This window comes from Protopterus annectens, chromosome 10.part0 (assembly GCF_019279795.1).
Source record: "Protopterus annectens isolate FY-2018-M chromosome 10.part0, PAN1.0, whole genome shotgun sequence".
NCBI lineage: Eukaryota > Metazoa > Chordata > Ceratodontiformes > Protopteridae > Protopterus > Protopterus annectens.
This window is the reverse complement of record NC_056744.1, coordinates 1,721,857,648-1,721,883,559: the sequence shown is the minus strand read 5'-3', so window position 1 is coordinate 1,721,883,559 and position 25,912 is coordinate 1,721,857,648. Positions and strand designations below refer to the sequence as shown.

General features: G+C 41.3%; 1 protein-coding gene across 1 annotated transcript in view; it reads left to right on the top strand.

Annotated features, from left to right (window-relative positions):
• LOC122814471 (zinc finger protein 665-like) overlaps positions 1-25,912 on the top strand; it is a 218,238-nt gene that overhangs the window by 159,412 nt on the left and 32,914 nt on the right. Inside the window, exons 5-6 of the mRNA XM_044087051.1 lie at positions 2,004-2,242; positions 21,400-21,526. Of these exons, the coding sequence (XP_043942986.1) occupies positions 2,004-2,242; positions 21,400-21,526 (366 nt within the window). The remainder of the gene's footprint in view (positions 1-2,003; positions 2,243-21,399; positions 21,527-25,912) is intronic.

The window sequence follows — 25,912 nt, the reverse complement described above, 5'->3', positions numbered from 1 at the left end:
CAAATGGTCAAATATTCGAACATGTAATAGTCAACCCGTAATAATCAAACCGCCACAATGACGAACGATTCAATGGAGATCTCTGTACAGTGCGGAAATGGAAGTTTTCCATTGTCTGCACTGTAGTGCAGTCTCAGAGTTGGTGTATTTAAGTAGTGGGGGGTGCAGGGGAGCTGGGTAGAGCATTTAAATGGTTTGTTTTAGTGTTTTTTTTTTTTTTTATTTTCCGTTCGACATTGTGGCAGTTTGATTATTACGGATCGACTATTATGTGTTCGAATATTTGACCATTCAATCACGTAATATAGACCCAAACCTGTGAGTCATTTTATTTTACAGGTTTATATCCCCCACTTTCTTGGACACAGGTAAACTTTTTTTGTGACAGCCTTACTTCAGGTGGATCTATGGAGATGAATAATATTCAGTGTTGTGGATGTATAGCTCACTAACCTACAAGCACCATCCAAGTTTAAGATAGGCCATTCAAACCCCAGATGTATTCTGTATCACCATACACTGCATAAGTCTTTCTGCGTCATAGATTTCCTCTTTAACCTCAGTGGGTTGTCACATAAATCATTCTGAACAGCAGTGACTTCATATCAACCATTCTGCTTCACAGATTATATGTTTAAGAGCCATAGAATGAGGCAAACTATTTTATATTAGCAGTCCATTTCCCAACACCACAGATAGCATGCATCACTACATGTTGCTGATTTGGGTCTGTAGTGCCGGAGAAGTAATAAGGCACCACATGTCTAAGATGTGTTCCCCAAGCCCAAAATGATCACATAATCATAATATGCATAATGATCACATGCATCAGTGCTGTTTTCGGTGGTCCAGTAAGATAACATGTACTGTACTGTTATCCAATACCTTAGATTCATGTGAGCCATTGTTTATGTATTATGTAATCCACAGGCTCTCATAATTCATTTTGGATCAGAGATCTAGTCACTATCCCCCTAAATTGACACCAGGTGTTATTTGTCCATCCACACTGACTCACAGAGGCCATTCTTTTTCAAAGATATAATACCCAACCCCCTCATGATCACATGCACAAGTCTGTATCACAGATTTTAGGTCCAACACCCAATCCAGTATAAACCATTATGTATCTGTTACTTATCTCATCTCTTTTCTCCAGAGGCCAGAATTATGTATTCTTCATCCCGCATATGCTTTGAAACATCTTTGTCCAATGAGTCAGATAGTCTACATGTATGTTCCCAAATTACAAACACATACCTTACATAAGCTTTCTGCAAGATAGGTAATTATAGTTGCTTTACAGATTTATACAGGATGTTTTGACTGAAAATTCTCATAGACCATCCACCATAGCTTCCCTGTTTTTCTCCTGTTCTACATTTACTGCATCCCTGGGGAGATGAGCCCACTTTACCCTTTAGAACTGAAGACAACTTCTAGAAATATAGCCTGTTGCCCATCAGAAATATCCTGTGAAGCAGTTTAATCTTCAGAAACTAACTGTTTTGTTTATCAGCAGTTGGGATGTTTTAAGTTCAAACCCACATTGCAATCAGGTACCTGCCTTATTTTTTCACATTGTTTTCGTTCCTTTCCAGATTCACATACCTGAATGTGTGGCCAGCATGTTGCAGTAAATTTTGCTATGTGTTGGAGATTACCATTTTAGTGGGTATCCACTTTTCACACTACCAAGGAAGGAACATCCTAGGAGGTTGTCACTGTCTTCCTGCCCTAGGCTGACTGTTGATCGCAGGTCAGAAATGTTGATGACAAATTCCAGGTTTCTGTGTTAGTAGAGGGGAACAGTCATTTTGATAATGTAACAACAGATGCAGGAACACAGTTGACAATATAATGCATCTCAACTGTTGACTTTTTTTTTTGTTTTCCAGGAAGTCGCTTTTGGCTGGGAACAATACATCACATGAAAGTTTTCAAAGCTGCACTAGTTTCTACATGACAGGGAACAAAAACTAATCCAATTACAGCTTAATAAGAAATATCAGAAATTATGAAAGATATGGCAGTAAACCTTGACTGCATTAGAACTGATGCTGTGCCCATCCATGTGACTGTGACCGATGCCAACTTGGAGTGCAAGAAGGAATTTGTAGAGACCCTGAAAGAGATAGTAGAAAATGATGTATACTTTAAAAACTATGTTATGGGCAATTGTAATGCAGTGTTGGGTTGTAAGTCAGAGCCTGGAAAATGGGAAACTGTTGGCTCTCTACCGGTAAGCGTGTTTTTTATTCTTGGTTTTGCATACCTTTTATTTTGTGTTTGCAGCTAACATGTAAAAATGTAGATAAATAACTTAACAGTCTAAATTCTTTTCCTTCACATGGCTGTGCCTGGCTCATCAGGTTTATGAGCAGTTGTGTCTCCAGTCTTCCATTTTCTAGCTCTGTAACAGTTATTTCATCTCCTTCTTCTTCAGTAAGTTTTCTCCTGCTCTTCGCTCCACCTCTGCTGCACTGTCTTCTATCATGGTATTCCCAGAACTGCAGTAGCAGACCTCCAGTGCCACCTAGCATCTCTAGATAGTGCTTCAGTTTCTCTCCTTCAAAGAGTAGGGTAAGTTCCCTGATGCCCTGGCCAAATTTCCCGTAGTAGTATAAATGCAGCATTGGGTCTTCCCTGAAAAGAGGCTACTAGCAAAATGATGATAAATAAAATAAACTGTTTCCGCATGCATACACACATCATTTATGAATGAGGTAATGTGAGTTTGTGCATCTTTGCTGATAAAAGTGCTTTATATTCCATAGTAAGTAGATATTTGCATTTAAATGCAGAAGTGCAGTTCCATACTAAGTAGATATTTGTCTCTAAGGAAGTAACGCAACAGGTGCACAGTGAAGGCAGAAGTGCACTAATCTGTCAGTGTTATATAAGTAAATGTTAAGGTAGCTTGCTGTTTTGGAGTGGTAATCATTTTTAACAACATTGTAATCTGATACATCTAATTAGAACATTTATAGGCTCATAGGTTCATAGGTGTTTACTAATGACCACAAGGGCCTTTTTAAGCCTAGCCATGCATCCCAAATCTCTGACAAGTTCCGGTGCTATGTACAAGTTGCATATCTGTGGTACTAATAAACACTGGACGTTAGTGAAGTTTCAGCCTTTGCTGCATTGTAGTTTACTTGAGTACTTGTAGTACAATTAGCAGTTGTAGCACTTACATTTGTACACCTTTATGATGCTTGCTTGCAGCTAGCCCCCATTACTCTCTGTCCTTTTACATCCACCTTATTAAATACATCAACTTTGAGATAATGCCGCCTCAGAGATGGGTCCCAGGTTTGCATTATTAAAAGTTAATCAGACATACATGACTTATGCATTTCTGTTCCTGAGGCCATGAGACTTGTGAGGTGGAATATTTGTGTAGAATGGTGCTACAGAACATGCCCACTTGCAAAAATATTTATTTATTTGTTGGAGGATGTTTAACATTTATTCTCTCCCTTCAGCCTTTTTCAAGAGTTTTCAACCTTAGTTTATTTGACATGTAAAATTTTATTGTAGTGTGGTACAGGGTGTTGTGTCATGTTAAGTTAATTTTAATGGTATTAGACAGAACCTGTAAATTCAGATAAGAATTCTTTCATGGTATGCTACATTTTTTTGTCTTCTCCCAGGTAAAGTCTTTCAGCTCTTTATTAATTGCAACCCACAACTTCTCTGGTTAATAAAAATATGCCTGACCTGTGTATAAAATTAAATGGACTAAAATAATTTCCACTGCTTGTATCTTGCTATCTGTATCCATAAAACAGAACTTCCAATTTCACAATTTATGTATTATCTTTTGATTAGTCTGTTCTCACATATCCTTTGTTGCCATAACAGAATCCTTTTTAACTCATACTCCCAAGTACTTCATATTATCAAGTCCCCTATCACTGTCAGCATTGTTGAACCAATTTGTGTGTAGGTACATAGTATATATATATATATATAAACCTTCCAGATCTTTATTACTTTCTTCTTTCCTAGTTTTCAAACTTCCACAGAAATACCATCTATTCCTGGTGACTTTTCTATAGATTGGTTATACGTCACCATTTTTACCTCATGTGCTCCTGTCCCATCTGTTAGTAACCGAACCTCATCTGCCTTTAACCTTGGCATATTTAATTCATCCATAAATATTTCCATTTGTGCTTTTTTTTTTATTTCCACATTTCTCTGCTTTATACAGCTTTTCATACAATTTCCAAAATATTTTTTAATACCTCTACAACATACGTGGTTATTTTCCTTGTTATAGGCTCCCTAAACTTGGCAACAACCCTTTCTACTTTCTGTTGCCTGAGCCATTGTGCTAAAACCTTTTGTGCACTGGAGTTATTATTAAAAAAAAAAGCAGTTGCTTAACAGCAATCTTTCTAAACTGCTGCATATTATTGAGGTAGTCCCTTGTTTTCTCTTTAGTATTGTGCAGTTGTACCACTCATTTTTCTCTGAGATTCCCCTTGTTCTGCAGTACTTAAATATTTGTCAGTCCCACTAAATCATTCTTGTTACTTTTTAACTATATCTCTTTTTCTTCTAAACTCTTCTTTCATGTTATCCCATTCCCTAGCTATATTTTTTGAAGAAATTTCCATCTTCCCTAATAACTCATGAGCAATTTCCACTCCCCATTCCTTAAATTCCTCTCTGTATAGGTGGGGAAGCACCAAATTATCTTTTATTTCATTATCCTGTATTTGTATTTAGTTAATACTGGAGCATGATCTGAAATAGTTATTGGATTCATATCGAAACTTTCAAAATATCAGCCTAGCTTAGTTTTTTACCTTGGGAAATAATATGCAAATTCTCTCCGAGCTCCTACTATTGAATTCACATCTTCCATACTAATTTTTTTTCATAAAGTTCTTCAAAAATCATATTTTCCCTTATAGACCTTCACAGATACATCCTCACTGTTGCAAATCGGAATCCACTCCCCACCTGTAAGTAATATTCCCGGCTGAAAGCTGATTATTTCTCCCAGAATTTTCTTAAGCTCCACTGTAGCAGTTTTAAGTGGAATATAAATACACTGCAGTGTAATCCTCCTCCCTTGCCAGTAGTGCCTTAGTACTACAAATCTACCATAATTATCTTTTTTATCCTCTTCTATTGCTATTGGAGCTCCTCTTGCAAATAAGTAATCACTTCCCTTTTCCTTTGTCCGGACATTCTGCTGAATAACAATCCTGAAAACCTTTATTTTTTTAATTCACATGCTCAGTTGTTTCCAAATGTGTTTCATGTAGCATAGCTATTTTGTGCTTTGCATTTTTTTTAAATATCTTTTTATTAACAATTTTTAGTAATGCAATACAAAATTGTTACAGACAATGCACAACCAAAACAATGAAAGTAACATAGACTTGTATACAACAAATAACTATTTACAGATATGCCTTATGTCCAGCAAAGTTGATAAGTTAGCAGAGATTAAGCTAGAAGGATATCAGATATAGTATCCCAGTATTCAGTAAAGTGTTTACTAAGTCTTTGGTTGGGGTCTTGGTGAAAGGAAATACCAAGATACTGTAGAGAATCATTAATTTTGGTTTTGGGGGGGGGGGGGCAGCTAGGTAGTTGGCAGAAAGGGTTCAGGGGAAAATGGTTGATTTCTGTAAGTTTAGTTTATAGTTGGCGAATTTTGTGTATTTATCTATTGAGTCTAGTATTTCTGGAAGGTCAGAATTAGGGAGGGAGTAATATAGGTTAAGGTCATCAGCAAAGGCTATGAATGGAATTTTAGTATTGAAGATGTTGTGCTTTACAAATTTTTAATATAGTTCAGTTCTCTTTCTTTTTGTATATATGTGTGAGTCCATTCACATTTATAAATAATATGGGAAGTGTTGTCATAGGTTCATAGGTTCATACTAGGCTATCTGCCCTAGGGCATTTATAAGCCTAGCCAGAATGTGTTTGGCTTTCGCCACCCATTTTAAATTTATTTTGCTATGCCCTTTTTCGAGGTTAGTATACTGTGCCTCTGTCTAACAGTGACACAGAAGTGATACCTGGGGTAAACCTACGATCTCCCATCCACTCATCAAGATTCCTCTTGAAGAGAGTCAATGAGGGACTCTGCCTAACCTGGACTGGGATTTTATTCCAGAGTGAAGGGAGCCTCTGGGTTATGAATCTGTCCCTCCAGCATGTCCTATTTATTTCAGTGCTGAGGTTCAAGTCTCTCGAGCGCGTAGCAAGATGGGATTTGGATTTTCTGAGGTGCAGCATGTCCATTAATTCCGGGTTGGACATGGCATTATACGTCAGGCACAGATCGCCTCTGAACAGGCGGTATGCCACTGAGTAGAGCTGGAGTTTCTTTAACCGGGCAGCATATGGCATCTGAGCCCTTTGATCCTCTTGGTGAGGTACTTTTGGGGTCTTTCCAGTTGCTGCAGGTGTCTGGTAAGGTACATCCCAAAAGGGCATTGTACTCAATTATGGGCCTGATGAGGGATGAGTAAAGAGGCACGATGACCTCCCCTGATCTAGATGTGAATCCCTTCATGATTAGGTGGGCTATATAAAATGTTTTTCTAACCACTTTGGCCATGTGGTTGTCAAATGAGAGATTGCTATCAACTTGGGACCCCAGGTCCCTAATTACTTCTTCTGTACTTAATGGATTACCACCTATGTGGTAATTTGTGGGCACTTTGTTTTTGCCAAAGGGATGACTATACACTTTTGACATTTAGCTTGAGGCCATGGCTCTGGCACCAGTTGTCTGTTTCTATGAGGCCCTTTTGGAGGATGCTTGTGTCGGCTGGAGAGTCGATTATGGCGCCAGTTTGCAGTCATCTGTAATTTGGGGGCACTTGTTTTGCCAAAGGGATGACTAGACATTTAGCTTGAGGCCATGGCTCTGGCACCAGTTGTCTGTTTCTATGAGGCCCTTTTGGAGGATGCTTGTGTCGGCTGGAGAGTCGATTATGGCCCAGTTTGCAGTCATCTGCGAACTTGGTCAGCCACAGTCCTTCCGTGTTGGCCTGTACCTCCGAGAAATATATACCGAACAAGAGAGGTCCCAGGACTGAGCCTTGTGGGACACCACTTGTAACTGGTTTGGAGTCTGACATGGCTCCAGCAATTCTAACCATGTGGGTTCTGTCCTTGAGCCAGTTTGCAATCCATCCAGTGACATAGGGGTTTATATTTAAGCTGGTGAGCTTATCTATAATGCCCGAGTGGGGTATTGTATCGAAGGCTTTGCGAGGTCCAGGTAGGCTGTGTGGACCACCTTCCCTCGTCAATGGCCTTGGTGACTGTTTCAAAGAAATCAACCAGGTTTAAGAGGCAGGATCTGCCCTTAACAAAGCCGAACTGGGTAGGATCCAGTGTCTGTAGGTCCCCAATATCTTTATTTATGAGGTCCATGATGATCCTTTCCATAGCTTTGCAGACCACGCTAGTCAGGCTTATGGGGCGATAGTTTCCAGGATCCGTTGAGGCACCACCTTTATGGAGAGGGACCACTGTTGCTGTACGCCACTCTTTGGGCACATATCCTGTAGTAAGGCTGAGATTGAACAGTAGTTTTATGTTTGGGTTTAGCTCTTCTTGGAGTTCATGTAGGATGCTGCCCGGGACACCGTCTGTTCCCATTGATGCTGTGTTTTTTGCTTTGGAGAGGGTGGCTCTTACCTGAGTATCTGAGGTGTCAGGGGGGCAGCACTCTGCTGGGTTAGATATTTGCCCTTTTGGTGGGGAGGGGGGGGGGAGAAGTTTGTGCTGAACCTGTCAGCTAGGATGTTGGCAATGTCTGTGGGTTCAGTGTATTTTTTGTCATTTTGGACTAATTCTGGGCATATCTGGGAATTACCACCCAGGTTCCTAACATAACTAAAGAAAGCCTTGTGATTATCCTTAGTGTCCTGTGCAATTTTTCTCTCGAAGCTGGCCTTAGACAATTTTATGAGTGCCTGTAGTTTTTTGCTAATTCTGATCAGTGATGCCTTCCCTTTTTGGGATTTTGCTCTATCATTTAGTAGCTTCCTCCTTCTATTGTATAGTTTGTTTATGGCTGGGGTCCACCAGACAGGGCGTCTGCCTTTGGAGGATTGGGTCTTGGTTTTATATGGGATCGCATGATCCATGCATTCCTGAAGGTGTTCATAGAATGCGTTTATAAATGATTCTGCGGTCTGGGCCATATTTTCCACAGGCCCGGGGGCTTTGAAGGATTCCACCTCGGTTTTGAGGAGTGTGAAATTTGCTTTAGAGAAGTTTTTCACTGTGGTTTTCTGGGCAGGGGGTGGGGTCGGGATGTGAATATCCAGTGAGATTAGTGTATGGTCTGATCTTACCAGTGAGGGATACACTTCTGGTCTGGAGCACAGAGTCCCCATGTTGGTGATGATCAGGTCCAGTATGTTTTCCCCTCTTGTGGGAGTGGTAACAAGTTGTTCCATAGCATTTGAGTTTATAATTCTAGGAACCTTCGGGCTAGGGTGTTGGAGCTAGAGTAATGCTCCCAGTCTATGTTTGGGTAGTTGAAGTCACCCAATATAATGGTGTTTGGAGAGACCTTCATATTTTCCAGTGTTCTCAAGAAGGCCGAGTGGGGTTCCTGGTTTTGGGAGGGTGGTCTGTAGTAGGCTATAAACTGGAAGGCAGTTTTACCCACTGTTAGTTGCACATGGATAGTCTCTGATGCTTCGTGCTTTGCCACCAACCTGGAGGTGTGGGTATCTTTGATGAATATTGATACCCCCCCCTCCTTTTGTGGTTCGGTCCAAGTTTTGGGGCCGAAAAGCATGGTATGAGGTATAACCTGGTAGTGCTGGGGTGCTCTCGGGAGCCGTGAACCAGGTTTCTGTTACTGCACAGATATCGATGTTCTCCATGATAAGGAGAGTTTCGAGTGCGTGCATCTTGAGGTTTAGACTTCTGGCGTTGAGTAGCATTACTCTTAGTTTCTTATCCCTTGTGATACCTATGGAGGTGGGTTTGTCTTTTGAGCCTTGCCTAAAAAGGCACTATGGGGTAGCAAGAGCCTTTGTCAATATCCGAAAGCCCAGGGGTGACAGGTGCAAGCCGTCCCTAGTGAAGCATCGTGGCTTGTCGAGCATATCATCCCAAGCTGACAGGCATTGGATCCCCTTTGAATGACACCAGTACTTAAGCCAATTGTTGAAATTGATCATCTTGTCTTCATATTGTGGCATCATTCTTGGTGAAGGTAAGATGCTACTCAAGGTCAGGGTCATACCGGCCTGGGCTACATGCTCAGAGAGCTCCTTTATGTCTCTTTTCATGTAGTTCAGGGAGGGACATCTCAGGTCATTCACACCAGCATGGACAATGACTGAGTCATATTTGTACTTGCCTTGGAGTGACCTGAGTGCATGTGTTATGTGGCAGATCCTAGCGCCCGACAGGCTGCTCACCGTGACCCTCTCCTTGTTCAGCCTGGTGAGCGGGACGTCAGTGTGCCTGACGATAGAGTCACCTATTACAAGTGTATCAGGTGTGTTGTTTAGTCTTAAGGGCTATGACTGTTCGGCACACTGGCTTTGTGAGATATGGGTTGCACATTTCTGGAAGGTCAGAATTAGGGAGGGAGTAATATAGGTTAAGGTCATCAGCAAAGGCTATGAATGGAATTTTAGTATTGAAGATGCTGTGCTTTACAAATTTTTAATATAGTTCAGTTATCTTTCTTTTTGTATATATGTGTGAGTCCATTCACATTTATAAATAATATGGGAAGTGTTGTCATAGGTTCATAGGTTCATACTAGGCTATCTGCCCTAGGGCATTTATAAGCCTAGCCAGAATGTGTTTGGCTTTCGCCACCCATTTTAAATTTATTTTGCTATGCCCTTTTTCGATGTTAGTATACTGTGCCTCTGTCTAACAGTGACACAGAAGTGATACCCGGGAAGGTCAGAATTAGGGAGGGAGTAATATAGGTTAAGGTCATCAGCAAAGGCTACAAATGGAATTTTAGTATTGAAGAAGTTGTGCTTTACAATTTTTTAATATAGTTCAGTTCTCTTTCTTTTTGTATATATGTGTGAGTCCATTCACATTTATAAATAATATGGGAAGTGTTGTCATAATATCAAGTTATGTATAGCAGCTTTTTTAAATGTCTAGTTTCAGATTTTGTGTTATATGCATACAGTAATGCTTGGCAGGTTGATCTTTTATACAGTTGTTTCTTGTCATATCAATTTGAACCTATGTCAGACCTTACAAGACTTTTTCTTTTAATGAAAACCCTCAAAAACATCTCAGAATACTCCTATAACCTATTAGTTTAATATAAATGCACAAAAGTATGTACATCATGAAATAATGAAGTTTATCCCTCTTAATAGGAAAAATTGTCCCAGAGTGACAGATACACTCATGGGCTGTAATTCACTTATAATGAGGGCTAAGATGCATGGTACAGCCTGTGCTTCTACTTACATCAGGTGCTTTCTGTTTTTAGCTTATGTTTATTTCTCTCCCAGTGAAAAAAAAAACAATTTAAATGCTTTCAGAAAACGTTATTTTCTAGCAATTAAAAGAAAAAAAGTATTCTACTTTTATTGTCCTTAACAGCTTGTGTCCATAGAAACATGTGAATCAGATGCATAGTTGCCTTCAGTTGCAAGCCTCTCAAGTTGCACTGTGAACATTTATTTGCTAATGGAAAACTTTTCATTGCATTAATTGTTCTTTTATTTACTTGCTTCCCCTTAAAACCTGTTGTTAGATCAAGCCAAGTGCCTTATTCCAGTCATTCCCCTATGCAAAAGTAAGAAAAAGAATACAGGTTTTACTTGTATCATGATCTTTTGTCCAGGCTTTCTTCGGTTTTCATATTGCAGTGCATACATTTTTAAAATTGACAAAGAAGAAAGAAAGAAAGAAAAGGGGAAAAAGGGCACCTGCTTACTTTAGAATCCCTATTACACACACAAGTAACTGAAAAAGCTTTACTTAAACAAGTCAGTTCTTGTACTGATATGATTGAAGGAGGAAATGCCAGAAGTGATCTTCATAGCTCCTTTTTGGCCAAGGCAATACTGGTTGCCTGTCCTGTCCAACCTGCAAAAGGAAAGCACAGAGTGTTACCTCATCATGTGACCTTACTGACTTGGAACCATGGATCCCTTCTGCATCCCATCTTGGTCTCACTGAAGTGCACAGCCTAGATTATCTTTCCCTGATGATCACAGACAGGTACATATTTTCAGGTTTGCTAAATATTATGAAGGTGGCTAGGAAACTCAGTAAAAGAAAATCTTACTTATCAAATTTGAGAGATTCTCCTTCAAATACCATTCCAGTGACCTTGATGCCAGAAAGGTTAGAGTGGCATTGGTCCTGGAATATCTGTCAGATCTCTGTAAATCAGGTTTACCTTACACCTTAGTAAAAGAACATTCTCCTGCTATTTTCAGCTTGTCTGCTCATGGAACTCCCTTTGTATTCTAGGCCTTCTGTTAAAGAATTCCTTAGAATCATCCATCTCAGACCTCCTAGAAAATGGATTTCTCCACCATAGGACCTCCACTATTGTGTTCTAGGGAAATTTAACATTGCTCCCTGTGAAGCAGCAGCACTGTTCCCGGTGACATACCTCTGCTACACGAGTCTCAGGACTCCATGTCTTGGTGTGCAGTGAGCCACTCCTGGTATTCCACTAGGACAGACTGGCACTGTGCACATATCCCTCCCTTTATGCATAATGTGGTTTCTTAGTCTACACATAACCAGACTGTACAAATTCCAGCCTTCTTCCTTTTCCGTAGGGAAGTGAACCATACATTCCTTAGGTGTGCATAAACACCTGAGATTTTATTTACACGGAACCAAGGACTGTAAGAGATCTGATCAGCTATTAGTCTCATTTGCAAAGGGAAAATGTAATAGTCTTGTCCATAAAAACACCATCTACAAGTGGCTAGCATATTTTATATGTTCATCATTAGATTAGTACTGCAGTAGACATAGCTGTATGGCATGTCTTGCCAAGCATCAGACTAGCCAGACAGCTTCCAATGCTTCAGAGCACCTTCTACGCACTATAGCCACAGTACAGCATAAAGAAGGGAAGATAAAGTCAGTGGATAGGGCTCCAAAAGTTTCCTGCCACTGAAGTCCGCTCTCCTATGTGGGTTTCAGGTGATTGGTGTCAACTAGCACTTTTCCATTGCTGGGCAGATAAGTACCCCATTGGAAACTACCTTCCACTTCCACAGTTTTTGGTATTTCTTTTTTTGCCAAAAATTTATACTTGAGACTAGTGTTTTTAGTGGTTGTCAGTAAGTTATACCTCAGTTTCTTACATTTTGTGTTTTGGTTCCCTGAAAGGAATCCTTTGCAAATTATTTTTTTTTGTGTGTGTGTGTGTGTGTGTGTGTGTGTGTGTGTGTGTGTGTGTGTGTGTGTGTGTGTGTGTGTGTGTGTGTTTATTTCTACCTCAAGTCTTGTGGCTAGGGATTATATTCTGTAGGTTTTAGGGTTGTCATAAAAAAAATTACATCAAATCCAATTTTTCCTGTTAGCATTTAAAGCTTTGGTAATGACACATTCCAATCTTTAAAGATTTCAGATTTTTTTTGCATTTTTCTGTGTCTGGTTTGTGTTTTCAGTTTTCTGCCCTGCCCTTTGGCTTGTCAACAGCTCCAAGCATGTTTACAAAGGGCTTAGCTGTAATATCTCATTGCCGGTTACAGGGCATTGAGGATTTTCCAGTATATAGACAATTTCAGTATTTTGAGGCATTCTTTCATAGGCTGTCAAATCCTTGGCATGGGTAGTAAAATCCTTTTTTTTCAGGCTGGGTTTTCAGGTGAACAAACAGAGAAATCTTTTCTTATTCTTTCCCACTGTATAGTGTTTCTGGGATGTGAAACTGGTTACATCTGTCATGATGGCCTTTCCTCCTCAGGCCTAAGTGGAATGTTACAAGGTGCAATTTCTGATATTTTCCAACCAGCCCCTGGCATCTGCCAGGAAATGACTCAGACTTCTAGTTTTCATGCATTTACTATTCTTATGATTCTTTTGGCCAGACTTCAAATAAGTAAGATTCGATAGTTTGTCAGATCAGATTGGACTCAGCACCAACACCTCTTTTCATTTCAAATTCCAGTGCTAACATTTGTGAAAATGGAGCTACTCTGGTGAGTGAGTTGTTTGTCTTTCAATACAGGTTTTTCTTTCTCCCTTCCACCCCTACTTTGTCTGTAACCACAGGTATATTAGACCTTGCCTGGGGAACTCAACCAAGGGAGTGAAAGTGCAGGGCCTCTGGAACAAACAAGACAAGTTAACATACACAAATGTTAAAGAAATTATGGCTTTAATAAATGCTCTTAGATCTTTGAACCATCTCACAAATGTTAAAGAAATTATGGCTTTAATAAATGCTCTTAGATCTTTGAACCATATTTGAATGCTAGGCCTTTTGCTAGTAATCACAGACAACACCACAGAGATGCGGTACATAAACAAATGGAGGTTACCAGGTCTTACCCCTTTGCAGACTAACATTGGTAGCCGGGGATCTAGCATCTCAGTCCATTCTGTCCTGCCAGATGACCTACTTTCCATTCAATCAAAACATTGTTGCAGACAAGCTAAGCAGGACCAGGCAGAGCCCATAAATGGAAGCTGAACCTGGGGATCTTCCAGGACTGATCAGTCTGCGGGGAACTCCTCAAGTAGATCTGTTTGCCTCTAGGCACAACAGCCAGTTAAGGAAATTCTCCTCCAGGACTCCTTGCAGAAAGGACTGACAGTAGCCTTTTCATTCCCATGGATGGGAATGCTCCTATATGCTTTTCCACACTTTATACTGGTAATCAGGATTATTCTAAAGATTCAGGACTCCCCAGATATTGTTAGGGTGATTCTGTTTCAAAAAACACAAACAAAAATCCCAAATACGGACACGCTGAGTCCAAGTAGCAAAAATAACAAAATGTAGTTTATTAAATCCACAAATTATTTTATTTTATTTTATTTTACATTTGTTAACCGGGAAATTCCGACTGGACCAGGTCCATTTTCAGCAGAGGCCCGGGGAGAAAAGCTCCAACATCAAGTTATACAAATACAGTACATCCAGCATAATACACAAAACAGGTTACATCATGTATGCTGAGCATAGTAATATAACAAGAATTAATAAAAACACTCCAGGTAAAAGATATAGAACATGGGTAAAAAGACAATGTCAGTCATACTTTGGTAAGAAAAGAAAATACATCAAGTGAGATTCTACAGTTAAAAGTACCCTTTCAGATGACCAAGCCAACAGGGGATCAGAGCTCCAGCATGTGATCAGAGAGGAATTTGGGGAGTTAATAGTAGTATGGGTAGGGTTATGTGATACAAGGGCATAACCATGTACTAAGAAGGTGCGATTTGATGGAGTTTTTGAATATGGATGTGGAGGGGGCAGTGGACACAGATAGGGGAAGAGAGTTCCAATTTCTGGCAACGGTGTGGGGGTAGAGTGCTTTCCCTGCATTATTGTTAGCCTTGGTGATGGAGAGGAGAGATTTTTCACTGGATCTTAGGTATCGGTTTGTCGTATAGATAGTAAGTAGGTTGAATAATGAGGGGTTTTTTTCAGGATATTTGAGAATATTGTAGGCTGTGCCCAGCTGGTGATAGTTAAGTAGCTGTGGTAGCTCAAGCCATTTTAGTTCTTTTAGTGCAGCACAGTGATGGGTTCTGTAGGTTGAGTTAGTAGCAAACTTGGCTATTTTATTGTAGCATGATTCTAGTTTGTCTAAGTCACATTGCCTGATTTGGGTAAAGATTGGTGCTGCATATAATAGAGTTAAGAGGAGGTGGCTTTGTGCAAGAGTGACTCTTGCTTTTTGTGAGAGAAAGGACTTATGCCTGTATAGGGAGCCTAGTTTTTTGTGTACTAGTTTTATGGTATGTGAGATGTGAACATCAAAGTGGAGATTATTGTCTATTTCAATGCCCAGAAGTTTGGTGTGGTTAGAAGGGGAGATGGTGGTGCCGTCCTTAGATGTTATGGTAAAGGAGAGTTTTTTTTATCTATTAGGGGTAAATAGTAGCAGTTTTGTCTTTTTGGGATTTAGAATTAGTTGGATCCCAGATATCCATTTTTCTACTGAGATAAAGGTATCTTGAGTGAGTGTATGTAGGGTGGTGGGAGATGAGGCGGAGCAGAACAGAGTTGAATCATCTGCATATTGTATGAGTGTGGCATGTTGTGTAGAGCATTTGAGGTTATTTGTGAAAATAGAGAACAACAGCGGGCCCAGTATAGAGCCCTGTGGGACACCTATGGTGGTTGGAAGTTGTGTAGACAGAGTTCCTTTCCACTGGACTGATTGTTGCCTGTCAGACAAGTAGCTTCTGAACCAGGCTGTAGTAGAGGAGGTGAAGGATAATGATTTTAGTGAGTCTAGTAGAATGGAGTGGGAGACCATATCAAATGCTTTTGAGAGGTCTAGGAAAATGGCTGATACATATTGGTTATCATTCCTGTGAAGGTTTATATAATTAGTGAAAGATAGAAGGGCTGTGGTAGTGCTGTGATGTGGACGGAAACCATGTTCTGTGGTAGATAGTAGATTGTGTGTGTTAAGAAATGTCATCACTTGCAAGTGGATGCATTTCTCAAGAATTTTGGATAAGGGGCAAAGGATGGCAATAGGTCTGTAGTTGGAGAATTCATAAGAATTACCTCCTTTATGGAGAGGAATGATGCGAGATACTTTCCAGAGTTTGGGTATGTAGGATTCTATTATGGAGCGGTTGATAAGGATGGAGACAGGATATGATAAGGAGTCACTAGCCATTTTTAGGTATGCAGCAGGTATGTTATCAGCTGCTAGTGTGGTTGGCTTTAGTTTTAGGAGGAGTTTTTTGATAGTTGAGGTGGGCACTGGTGATAGGCTGAAAGAGGGGGTGGTGTGGAATAGGTTAGGTTGTGACTGAGGTAGACTGTTTTTGGTTATTTGACTAGACAGGGCTAAGGTGGATTTAGGAAAATGGTTATTAAATTAAGAAGCTATGTCTAGGGTATTGTTAGTAGAGATGGGTGCTGGGGTTGTGGTTTTCCCTGGCTTTAGTAGGGAGTTAATGGCATGCCAGAATTTTTGTGGACTATTTGAATATTTCCTTTGGGCGCTAAGAAAATAGTTTTGTTTGTTTATTTTGGATTCAGCCTTGGCCTTGTTTCTAAGCTGTTGATAGTATTGGCTTTAACGCTGATCTTTCTGCTGGGAGCTAGACTATTAAGGATGTTAGAGAAGGTTGTATTGAAGTAGTCTACTGCCTGGTCTAACCCGAGTGTCCGTAGTGGTTCCCAGTTGCAGTGGCTTAGGACAGTATTTAGGTATTGTGGGGTAAGGTTACAGTCATCTCGTACAAATTTGTAGACTACTGGTTTGGGGTGATTGGAGTGTTTCTGGAGTAGGAAGGTGGGGAGATGATCACTTAAGTCATCTGGGAGGCAGCCTACTGTATAGTTTTGTTTGGGATAGTTGGTTAGTGTCCAGTCCAGTATGGATTCTCTTTGTTTTCTCATCTATTCTAGTTGGCTCTTTAATTAGTTGAGAGAACCCATATAGATTGATATGTGTAGAGGGGCTGCTGGAGTTACAGGTTGCCCAGTCAGTGTTAAGGTCTCCTAGTAGGATCGTTTCCTGAGGTAGATTGTCATTTGTCCAGTGTAGGAAGTCTTCTATTATGAGCGAGTTGTTGCCTGGAGGTATGTAGCAGCATATTATATTGATCTTCTTGGTGTTTCTTATGGATAGGACAAAAAACAGGACTTCAGCATTTTGAAAAGTGGGTGGTGTGGTGTGCAGGAGCTGGAGGTTAAGGGTGTTTTTAAAGAGAATGGCTACTCCTCCTCCTTTCCTGTTTGTTCTATCAGATCTAAGTGTATTATACCCTGGGGGAAGAAAGACTTCATCTTGGATACTGGGTTTAAGCCAGGTTTCTGTAATGGTGAGTATATCAGGGTTGTAGTGGGCTATGAATGCATGTAGGTCTGTTAGCTTGTTGGTAATACTTCTTATGTTGAGATTTAGGATTAGCAGGTCAGATGTTTGTCTAGCTGAGAGGGGACCTGGATTTGGGTGAATGTCACCAGAGGTTAGCAGAATTTGTAGGAGTGTCAGTATGTGTTGTTTAATATTAATTGTTTGCGAGCTTGGTTTATGAGAGTTTTTCTTAGTGTGATGAGATGGTGTAATTTTTGTTAGTGAGTAATATGTAGTTGTAAGATTTATGATTGTAGGGCAGATGTAGAAGTCTGAGTGTGTTTGGGAGGGTGGGCTAGTGTGGGTAGTGTGATAGCAGCTGTACAGCGGTAGATCTGTTTGTAAGGAAGTTAGGAAGGTTAGCGATAGTAGAGCTAGTGATAGGGATGTGAATGTGGGTAACATGATACTACTTTGAGTGAGAAGTACAACTAGGATTCCTGGTTGGTTGTGTGTGAGGGTAGAGTTGTGTTGTCTGGGAATGTGTTTTGGGAGTGGGATCAGTGTGGGATATAATTGGATTGGGGTGGGGGGAGGTAGGATGAGTGGGTTGGGCTAGTTGTTAGGGAATTAGGGGTTGGACTACTGGTCAGGTGATTAGGGGTTAGAATAAAAGTAGAAGTAGTGGGGGCGGGTGGGAATAGGGGGCAGGGAGGGGAGCGGAGCAAACCCGAGCGCAGCGGGCTAACACCGACTCTAAGTGTTTCTTTAGGCTTTGGTATGTATGTAATGTTAGCTTAAATTGTAATATTTTCAACTGACATTTTAACTGTAATTTAATATGTTCGCATTATGTTATAGACTATGTTATGGGCACAGAGTATAATTTTCTGACTTTCTTAAAAGGATATAGAATTAAAGCTGGGGTTAGTTACAGATGAAACAGGAGAGGAAATGAAATGCTCTTTTATAGATTTGAGTATTTCTCAAAAGAAACTTGACTTTAGTTGGGGGGGGTCACTAACTGGAGAGCAATATACAACTGTTTAGTCCTGGTGATGTACTCATCAGTACAGAGGTTTGACTAAGGGACTATACAGCAGAAATGTACTAATGCACTCACTAACATTTGTTTAAGTTAATGCAGGTAAGGTATTTTACTGTCTAGACATTCTTCAGTGTGTCACACTGAAGAAGGGGTTTCCTGAAAGCTTTGTGGATTTAATAAGCTACATTTTTATATTGCTACTTGGACTTGGCATGTCCGTATTTGGGATTTTTGTTTGTGTTTTCTGCTGCTATATATCCAAGCGGTTTGCCTTTGTGCTGGTTTTATGCTCTTTGAGTCTGTTTCAACACAGGCAACAGTGGTTCTCCCTTCTCTTGAAAATGACTAAAGGCAGTTATCACAAGCTTCCTCAGAGAATGTAGTCTGTCACACAGAATAGGGGGCTAGTGGATACACTCTGGCCTTCAACTTCTTCAATTAACTTTTTAGTGACCTTTTCTTTGAGGATGTGCAACAGGTATTAAAGGAAACAAAGAAGTCTTTTACTAGAAAATCATATATCGGCAACTAGAAAAGATTTTGTAGTTGGTGCCAAACTAAGAACCAGGACCCTTTTAAGCCTCAAATTCCTGTGTTTCTTCAGCATTTGTGTGAGTTTTTTTTTATCCCCTGATTTTTCATACTCTTCTATCAATATTCATTTTTTGACAAGCTGTGTTCATCTGCCGTTAGAGCCCCTCTTTCTACCTTACCTTAAATGAAGCTCTTTTTGAAAGGGGTTTTACATCTCTGTCCACCTAGAAGGGAGGTGGCTGCTTGGGATCTTAATTTGTACTAGAAAACTCAGTCTTTCCATTTGAACCTGCTCATGAAATTGATTTGAAATTTTTTTCTTTGAAAACAGTGTTACTAATTGCTCTGACTTCTGCAAGAGGATTATCTAAGTTACAAGCTCTTATGTTGAGTTGTCCTTATCTCATTTTTTCACAAAGTCAGAATTACTTTGAGAACTAATCCTTCATTTAGGCCTAAAGTTGTTTCAGAGTTTACAATGATCCAGGATACGCATTCCCCTATTTTCCTTCCAGAGCCAAAAAATAAGGGAGAAACAATCTGGATAGTCATAAACAGCTCTGATAGTACACTGACATGGACAATAGCCTTCAGTTTTGCTGACCAGCCGTTTATGTCCACTGAGGTAAGAGAAAGGGGCAACCACTGTCAAAACAGACAATTTCTAAATGGTTATCCTATGCTAGTGCCTTTTGCTATTCTCATCATAATAAGACACTTCAGGCATAGTTAGGACCTACGCTACTAGGGCGTTGACTAATTATGTGTCTTTTTCGAAAGGAGTGGACTCCAGAAATATACTAGAGGGAGCATCATAGTCATCTCTGCCTTTACTAAGTGCTACAAACTAGATTCTTTCTGTATGTCCAGAGTAGGTTTTGCTTGGAGAATTCCCCAGGGGCTGCTGGACTCTTATCTCAATCTTTCTTCCTGAACTCTGGTATTCATCCAGTATAGCTTAGGCTATAGCAACAGTGATCTAAAGATGAACATAGTACAACTGTGTAAGTAAATCATAACAGTAGATGTACAAATGGATTACTGTTGCTGTAGTCACACCTTCCCACCACCCTCTTCTTTTGTTTTTGTTTTTTTGCCAGGGTGTAGTTATGTTTTTTTTTTTTTCCTAACACACATTTATTTACCTGTCACACTGTAGCCTCCCTATTCTGAGGCAAGAAAGTTCTGAAGTTTTGACTACCTAACAATTGGCTTTATCTTGGCTTCCTCATGCTGTGCAGTAGCCAGGGTGCATGTAAGGTGCCTTAAAACTTTGGAATCTGGCAAGCTGGTCATGTCATTAGCAGGACATACGATATAGCCTAGGGTGATCTATTGAAGCTTCTTCTGTAATAGTAAATTTACTTACACAGCTGTACTTTCATCTTGTAATCAGCATCCCAAGGAACCAGTTCCAAGCCATATTAAGGTACCTTCCACCAGAACTCCAGCTACCATCACAGCCTTCTTCATAAAGCCATCTTTTAAGCCGCTTTCATGGTTATCTGTGAACTCTTTTTCTTTTCAGGCATGATAGTGTAGGGGGCTGCTGCTTCATCCAAAGTAAGATTTGTGTCTGCTATTCTGTGGCGCTTTATTTCCAAGTAACCACCCCTCCTCCCTAATTTTCATTGGTTTGGGAATTTTCCCAATAAATGGGGATTGCAACAGTGGATACTGCAATGAACATAGTGCATTTGTGTTAGGAGCTTACCATAAATGTAAATGTTCAAGTAGCTTCACTGTTTGCAGTCCAAGCTGCCTCTCTCCATCCCCCAAACTTTTGCTTTCCCTGCACTCTTTTTTGTTCAGATCACCCTTGGGCAAGGGTGGCATCTTTATCCCCGTGTCCTAGCTTCCTAATTACACTGACATGTCAGCCTTGAGCAAGGGTGGCATCCTTATCCAGTGTCCTAGCTTCCTCATTACACTGACATGTCAGCCTTAGGCCAGCGTGGCATCCTTATCCAGTGTCCTAGCTTCCTCATCACACTGACATGTCAGCCTTGGGCCAGGGTGGCATCCTTATCCAGTGTCCTAGCTTCCTCATTACACTGACATGTCAGCCTTGGGCCAGCGTGGCATCCTTATCCAGTGTCCTAGCTTCCTCATTACACTGACATGTCAGCCTTGGGCCAGGGTGACATCCTTATCCAGTGTCCTAGCTTCCTCATTACACTGACATGTCAGCCTTGGGCCACGGTGGCATCCTTATCCCAGTGTCCTAGCTTCCTTCCTAATTACACTGACATGTCAGCCTTGGGCCAGGGTGGCATCCTTATCCATGTGTCCTAGCTTCCTCATTACACTGACATGTCAACCTTGGGCCAGGGTGGCATCCTTATCCCAGTGTCCTAGCTTCCTTCCTCATTACACTGACATGTCAGCCTTGGGCCAGGGTGGCATCCTTATCCCTGTGTCATCTCTTCCTCATTACACTGACATGGCTCTCCTTTACTGTTTGTCTTCCGTGAGAAAAGAGATAGGCTTAAATGGTTATTGTTCAGCACAGCCCAATGGCTGTGGCACAGTGGGTCCCCCCATCTTTTATCTGGGGTGAGAAGGATCTGAATTTGGCATTGGCTGACACGGCCTTTAAACTACAGATGTGCCCACATCTGATGGGAGGGTTTTGGCTGAAGTACAGCGTGGCTAAGGGTCTGGAAAACTAGCTAGCTGTGGACTACCTGCAGACAGGATATTCCAAGAGGTGAGAACTGCAGCTGTAAAATTACCCTGAGTAATTTTTACAGTTCACTGTCTACATTTACGGTATGTTCTAAACACAACTGAACTATGTTAGTGTTGCATGCAGTAAAAGAAAAGATGAAACACAAAATGTGTGTTTTACAGATTCCAGAAACCTTTGAGGATGTTGCCATCATTTTCTCAGAAGAAGAATGGAAAATGTTAAGAAAACAAGACAAGGAGCTTCACAGGGAAGTGATGGTGCAGAACTATGAAGCAATGGTTTCAGTAGGTAAGTGTCACATTTTCAGAAATTATGTCTTTATTCTGGAAGTTATTAGTGCCATATTAAATGCTACACTAGTATGTCTTAGTTGGCTGTCAAATAAATATTTAAGTGAACCGCCCACTGTGGACCATTTTTAGCTATGACCAGTATCATAAGACAGAGATGCATAAATACAAATGGGCAGTTTGTAGAGTCTAGTTCAAATAGGATGTTTTTTTTGGGCGGGGGTGAAAGGAAAGTGAATTACCTGTAAAAGCTGACAGGGACATAGGAGAAGTATGCAGGCTCCACTGATTCATAAGTTCATAGGTTCATACTAGGCTATCTGCCCTAGGGCATTTATAAGCCTAGCCAGAGTGTGTTTGGCTTTCGCCACCCATTTTAAATTAATTTTCCTATACCCTTTTTCGAGGTTAGTATACTATACCTCTGTCTAACAGTGACACAGAAGTGATACCCGGGGTAAACCTACGATCTCCCATCCACTCATCAAGATTCCTCTTGAAGAGAGTCAATGAGGGACTCTGCCTAACCTGGACTGGGATTTTATTCCAGAGTGAAGGGAGCCTCTGGGTTATGAATCTGTCCCTCCAGCATGTCCTATTTATTTCAGTGCTGAGGTTCAAGTCTCTTGAGCACGTAGCTCGATGGGATTTGGATTTTCTGAGGTGTAGCATGTCCATTAATTCCAGGTTGGACATGGTTTTATACGTCAGGCACAGATCGCCTCTGAGCAGGCTGTATGCCACTGAGTAGAGCTGGAGTTTCTTTAACCGGGCAGCATATGGCATCTGTTTGAGCCCTTTGATCCTCTTGGTGAGGTACTTTTGGGGTCTTTCCAGTTGCTGCAGGTGTCTGGTAAGGTACATCCCAAAAGGGGCATTGTACTCAATTGTGGGCCTGATGAGGGATGAGTAAAGAGGCACGATGACCTCCCCTGATCTAGATGTGAATCCCTTCATGATTAGGTGGGCTATATAAAATGTTTTTCTAACCACTTTGGCCACATGGTTGTCAAATGAAAGATTGCTATCAACTTGGGTCCCCAGGTCCCTAATTACTTCTTCTGTACTTAATGGATTACCACCTATGTGGTAATTTGTGGGCACTTTGTTTTTGCCAAAGGGGATGACTATACACTTTTGGCGTTTAGCTTGAGGCCATGGCTCTGGCACCAGTTGTCTGTTTCTATGAGGCCCTTTTGGAGGATGCTTGTGTCGGCTGGAGAGTCGATTATGGTGCCCAGTTTGCAGTCATCTGTGAACTTGGTCAGCCACAGTCCTTCCGTGTTGGCCTGTACCTCCGAGAAATATATACCGAACAAGAGAGGTCCCAGGACTGAGCCTTGTGGGATGCCACTTGTAACTGGTTTGGAGTCTGACATGCCTCCAGCAATTCTAACCATGTGGGTTCTGTCCTTGAGCCAGTTTGCAACCCATCTAGTGACATAGGGGTTTATATTTAAGCTGGTGAGCTTATCTATAATGCCCGAGTGGGGTATTGTATCGAAGGCTTTTGCGAGGTCCAGGTAGGCTGTGTGGACCACCTTCCCCTCGTCAATGGCCTCGGTGACTGTTTCAAAGAAATCGACCAGGTTTAAGAGGCAGGGTCTGCCCTTAACAAAGCCGAACTGGGTAGGATCCAGTGTCTGTAGGTCCGCAATAACTGTATTTATGAGGTTCATGATGATCCTTTCCATAGCTTTGCAGACCAAGCTAGTCAGGCTTATGGGGGCGATAGTTTCCAGGATCCGTTGAGACATCACCTTTGTGGAGAGGGACCACTGTTGCTGTACGCCACTCTTTGGGTACATATCCTATAGTAAGGCTGAGATTGAACAGTAGTTTTATGTTTGGGTTTAGCTCTTCTTGGAGTTCATGTAGGACGCAGCCCGGGACACCGTCTGGTCCCATTGATGCTGTGTTTTTTGCTTTGGAGAGGGCGGCTCTTACCTGAGCATCTGAGATGTCAGGGGGGCAGCACTCTGCTGGGATAGATATTTGCCCTTTTGGTGGGGGGGAGTTTGTGCTGAACCTGTCAGCTAGGATGTTGGCAATGTCTGTGGGTTCGATGTAGTTTTTGTCATTTTGGACTAATTCTGAGCATATCTGGGAATTCCCACCCAGGTTCCTAACATAACTAAAGAAAGCCTTGTGATTATCCTTAGTGTCCTGTGAAATTTTTCTCTCGAAGCTGGCCTTAGACGATTTTATGAGTGCCCGTAGCTTTTTGCTAATACTCATCAGAGATGCCTTCCCTTTTTGGGATTTTGCTCTATCATGTAGTAGCTTCCTCCTTCTATTGTATAGATTGTTTATGGCTGGGGTCCACCAGACAGGACGTCTGCCTTTGGAGGATTGGGTCTTGGTTTTATTTGGGATTGCATGATCCATACATTCCTGAAGGTGTTCATAGAATGCGTTTATAAAGGATTCTGCGGTCTGGGCCATATTTTCCACAGGCTCTTGGGCTTTGAAGGATTCCACCTCGGTTTTGAGAAGTGTGAAATTTGCTTTAGAGAAGTTTTTCACTGTGGTTTTCTGGGCAGGGGGTGGGGTCGGGATGTAAATATCCAGTGAGATTAGTTTATGGTCTGATCTTACCAATGAGGGATACACTTCTGGTCTGGAGCATAGAGTCCCCATGTTGGTGATGATCAGGTCCAGTATGTTTTCCCCTCTTGTCGGAGTGGTAACAAGTTGTTCCATAGCATTTGAGTTTATAAATTCTAGGATCCTTTGGGCTAGGGTGTTGGGGCTAGAGTAATGCTCCCAGTCTATGTTTGGGTAGTTGAAGTCGCCCAATATAATGGTGTTTGGAGAGACCTTCATATTTTCCAGTGTTCTCAGGAAGGCCGAGTGGGGTTCCTGGGTTTGGGAGGGTGGTCTGTAGCAAGCTATAAACTGGAAGGCAGTTTTACCCACTGTTAGTTGCACATGGATAGTCTCTGATGCTTCATGCTGTGCCACCAACCTGGAGGTGTGGGTATCTTTGACGAATATTGATACTCCCCCTCCTTTTGTGGTTCGGTCCAAGTTTTGGGGGCGAAAACCATGGTATGAGGTATAACCTGGTAGTGCTGGGGTGCTCTCGGGAGCCTTGAACCAGGTTTCTGTTACTGCACAGATGTCGATGTTCTCCATGCTAAGGAGAGTTTCAAGTGCATGCATCTTGAGGTTTAGACTTCTGGCGTTGAGTAGCATTACTCTTAGTTTCTTATCCCTTGTGATACCTATGGAGGTGGGTTTGTCTTTTGAGCCTTGCCTAAAAAGGCACTATGGGGAAGCAAGAGCCTTTGCCAATATCCAAAGCCCAGGGGTGACAGGTGCAAGCTGTCCCTAGCGAAGCATCGTGGCTTGTCGAGCATGTCATCCCAGGCTGACAGGCATTGGATCTCCTTTGAATGACACCAATACTTAAGCCAATTGTTGAAATTGATCATCTTGTCTTCATATTGTGGCATCATTCTTGGTGAGGGTAAGATGCTACTCAAGGTCAGGGTCATACCTGCCTGGGCTACATGTTCAGAGTGCTCCTCTATGTCTCTTTTCATGTAGTCCAGGGAAGTATGTCTCAGGTCATTCACACCAGCATGGACAATGACCGAGTCATATTTGCACTTGCATTTGAGTGACCTGAGTGCTTGTGTTGTGTGGCAGATCCTAGCGCCCGACAGGCAGCTCACCGTGACCTTCTCCTTGTTCAAAAAACAAAAAGAAGAGCCAGCAAATAAACCCAAGCAATTTATACAATATAGTGGATACAGGACAGCACACAGGCTGGTACTATCTACACAGCACAGCTTTCTGTCAGCTGAAGTAGAAATGAAATTTTTCCAAACATATGGACTGGGAACAAAAACTGCAAAACAAATCTGATTGGTTAACTTCAAATTCAAACAAAAGGAAAAGACCACCCCAAAATAACAATCCATTTTTCCTTTTTAATAAATAATGCATGCCAACCTTTTTTGATTTTTTTACCCTTTTAATGTCAAATAATAAAAATATAACATAACATGAAGGATGTGAGGATGTGATATTGTATAAAGTAAAATATTATTGATTCTTTTTTTTGTTTGCTGTAATGTGTATGTTCTGAGATTAGTCTGAGAGCTAGCCTTTTTGCCTATATAGAAAGCTCCGCATGAGCATGTAGCTAGATAAATTAGCCAATCTGAGCTGCAATTGGCTTGTTCAGCCTTGTGAGCGAGACGTCAGTGTGCCTGACGATAGAGTCACCTATTACAAGTGTATCAGGTGTGTTGTTTAGCCTTAAGGGCTGTGACAGTTCGGCACACTGGCTTTGTGAGCTATGTGTTGCACAAGTTTTGTTTTGGGGTAGCGGTTGCTTGGGTGTCTGCTTTGGAGGTCTCTGCTGCTTAGGCAG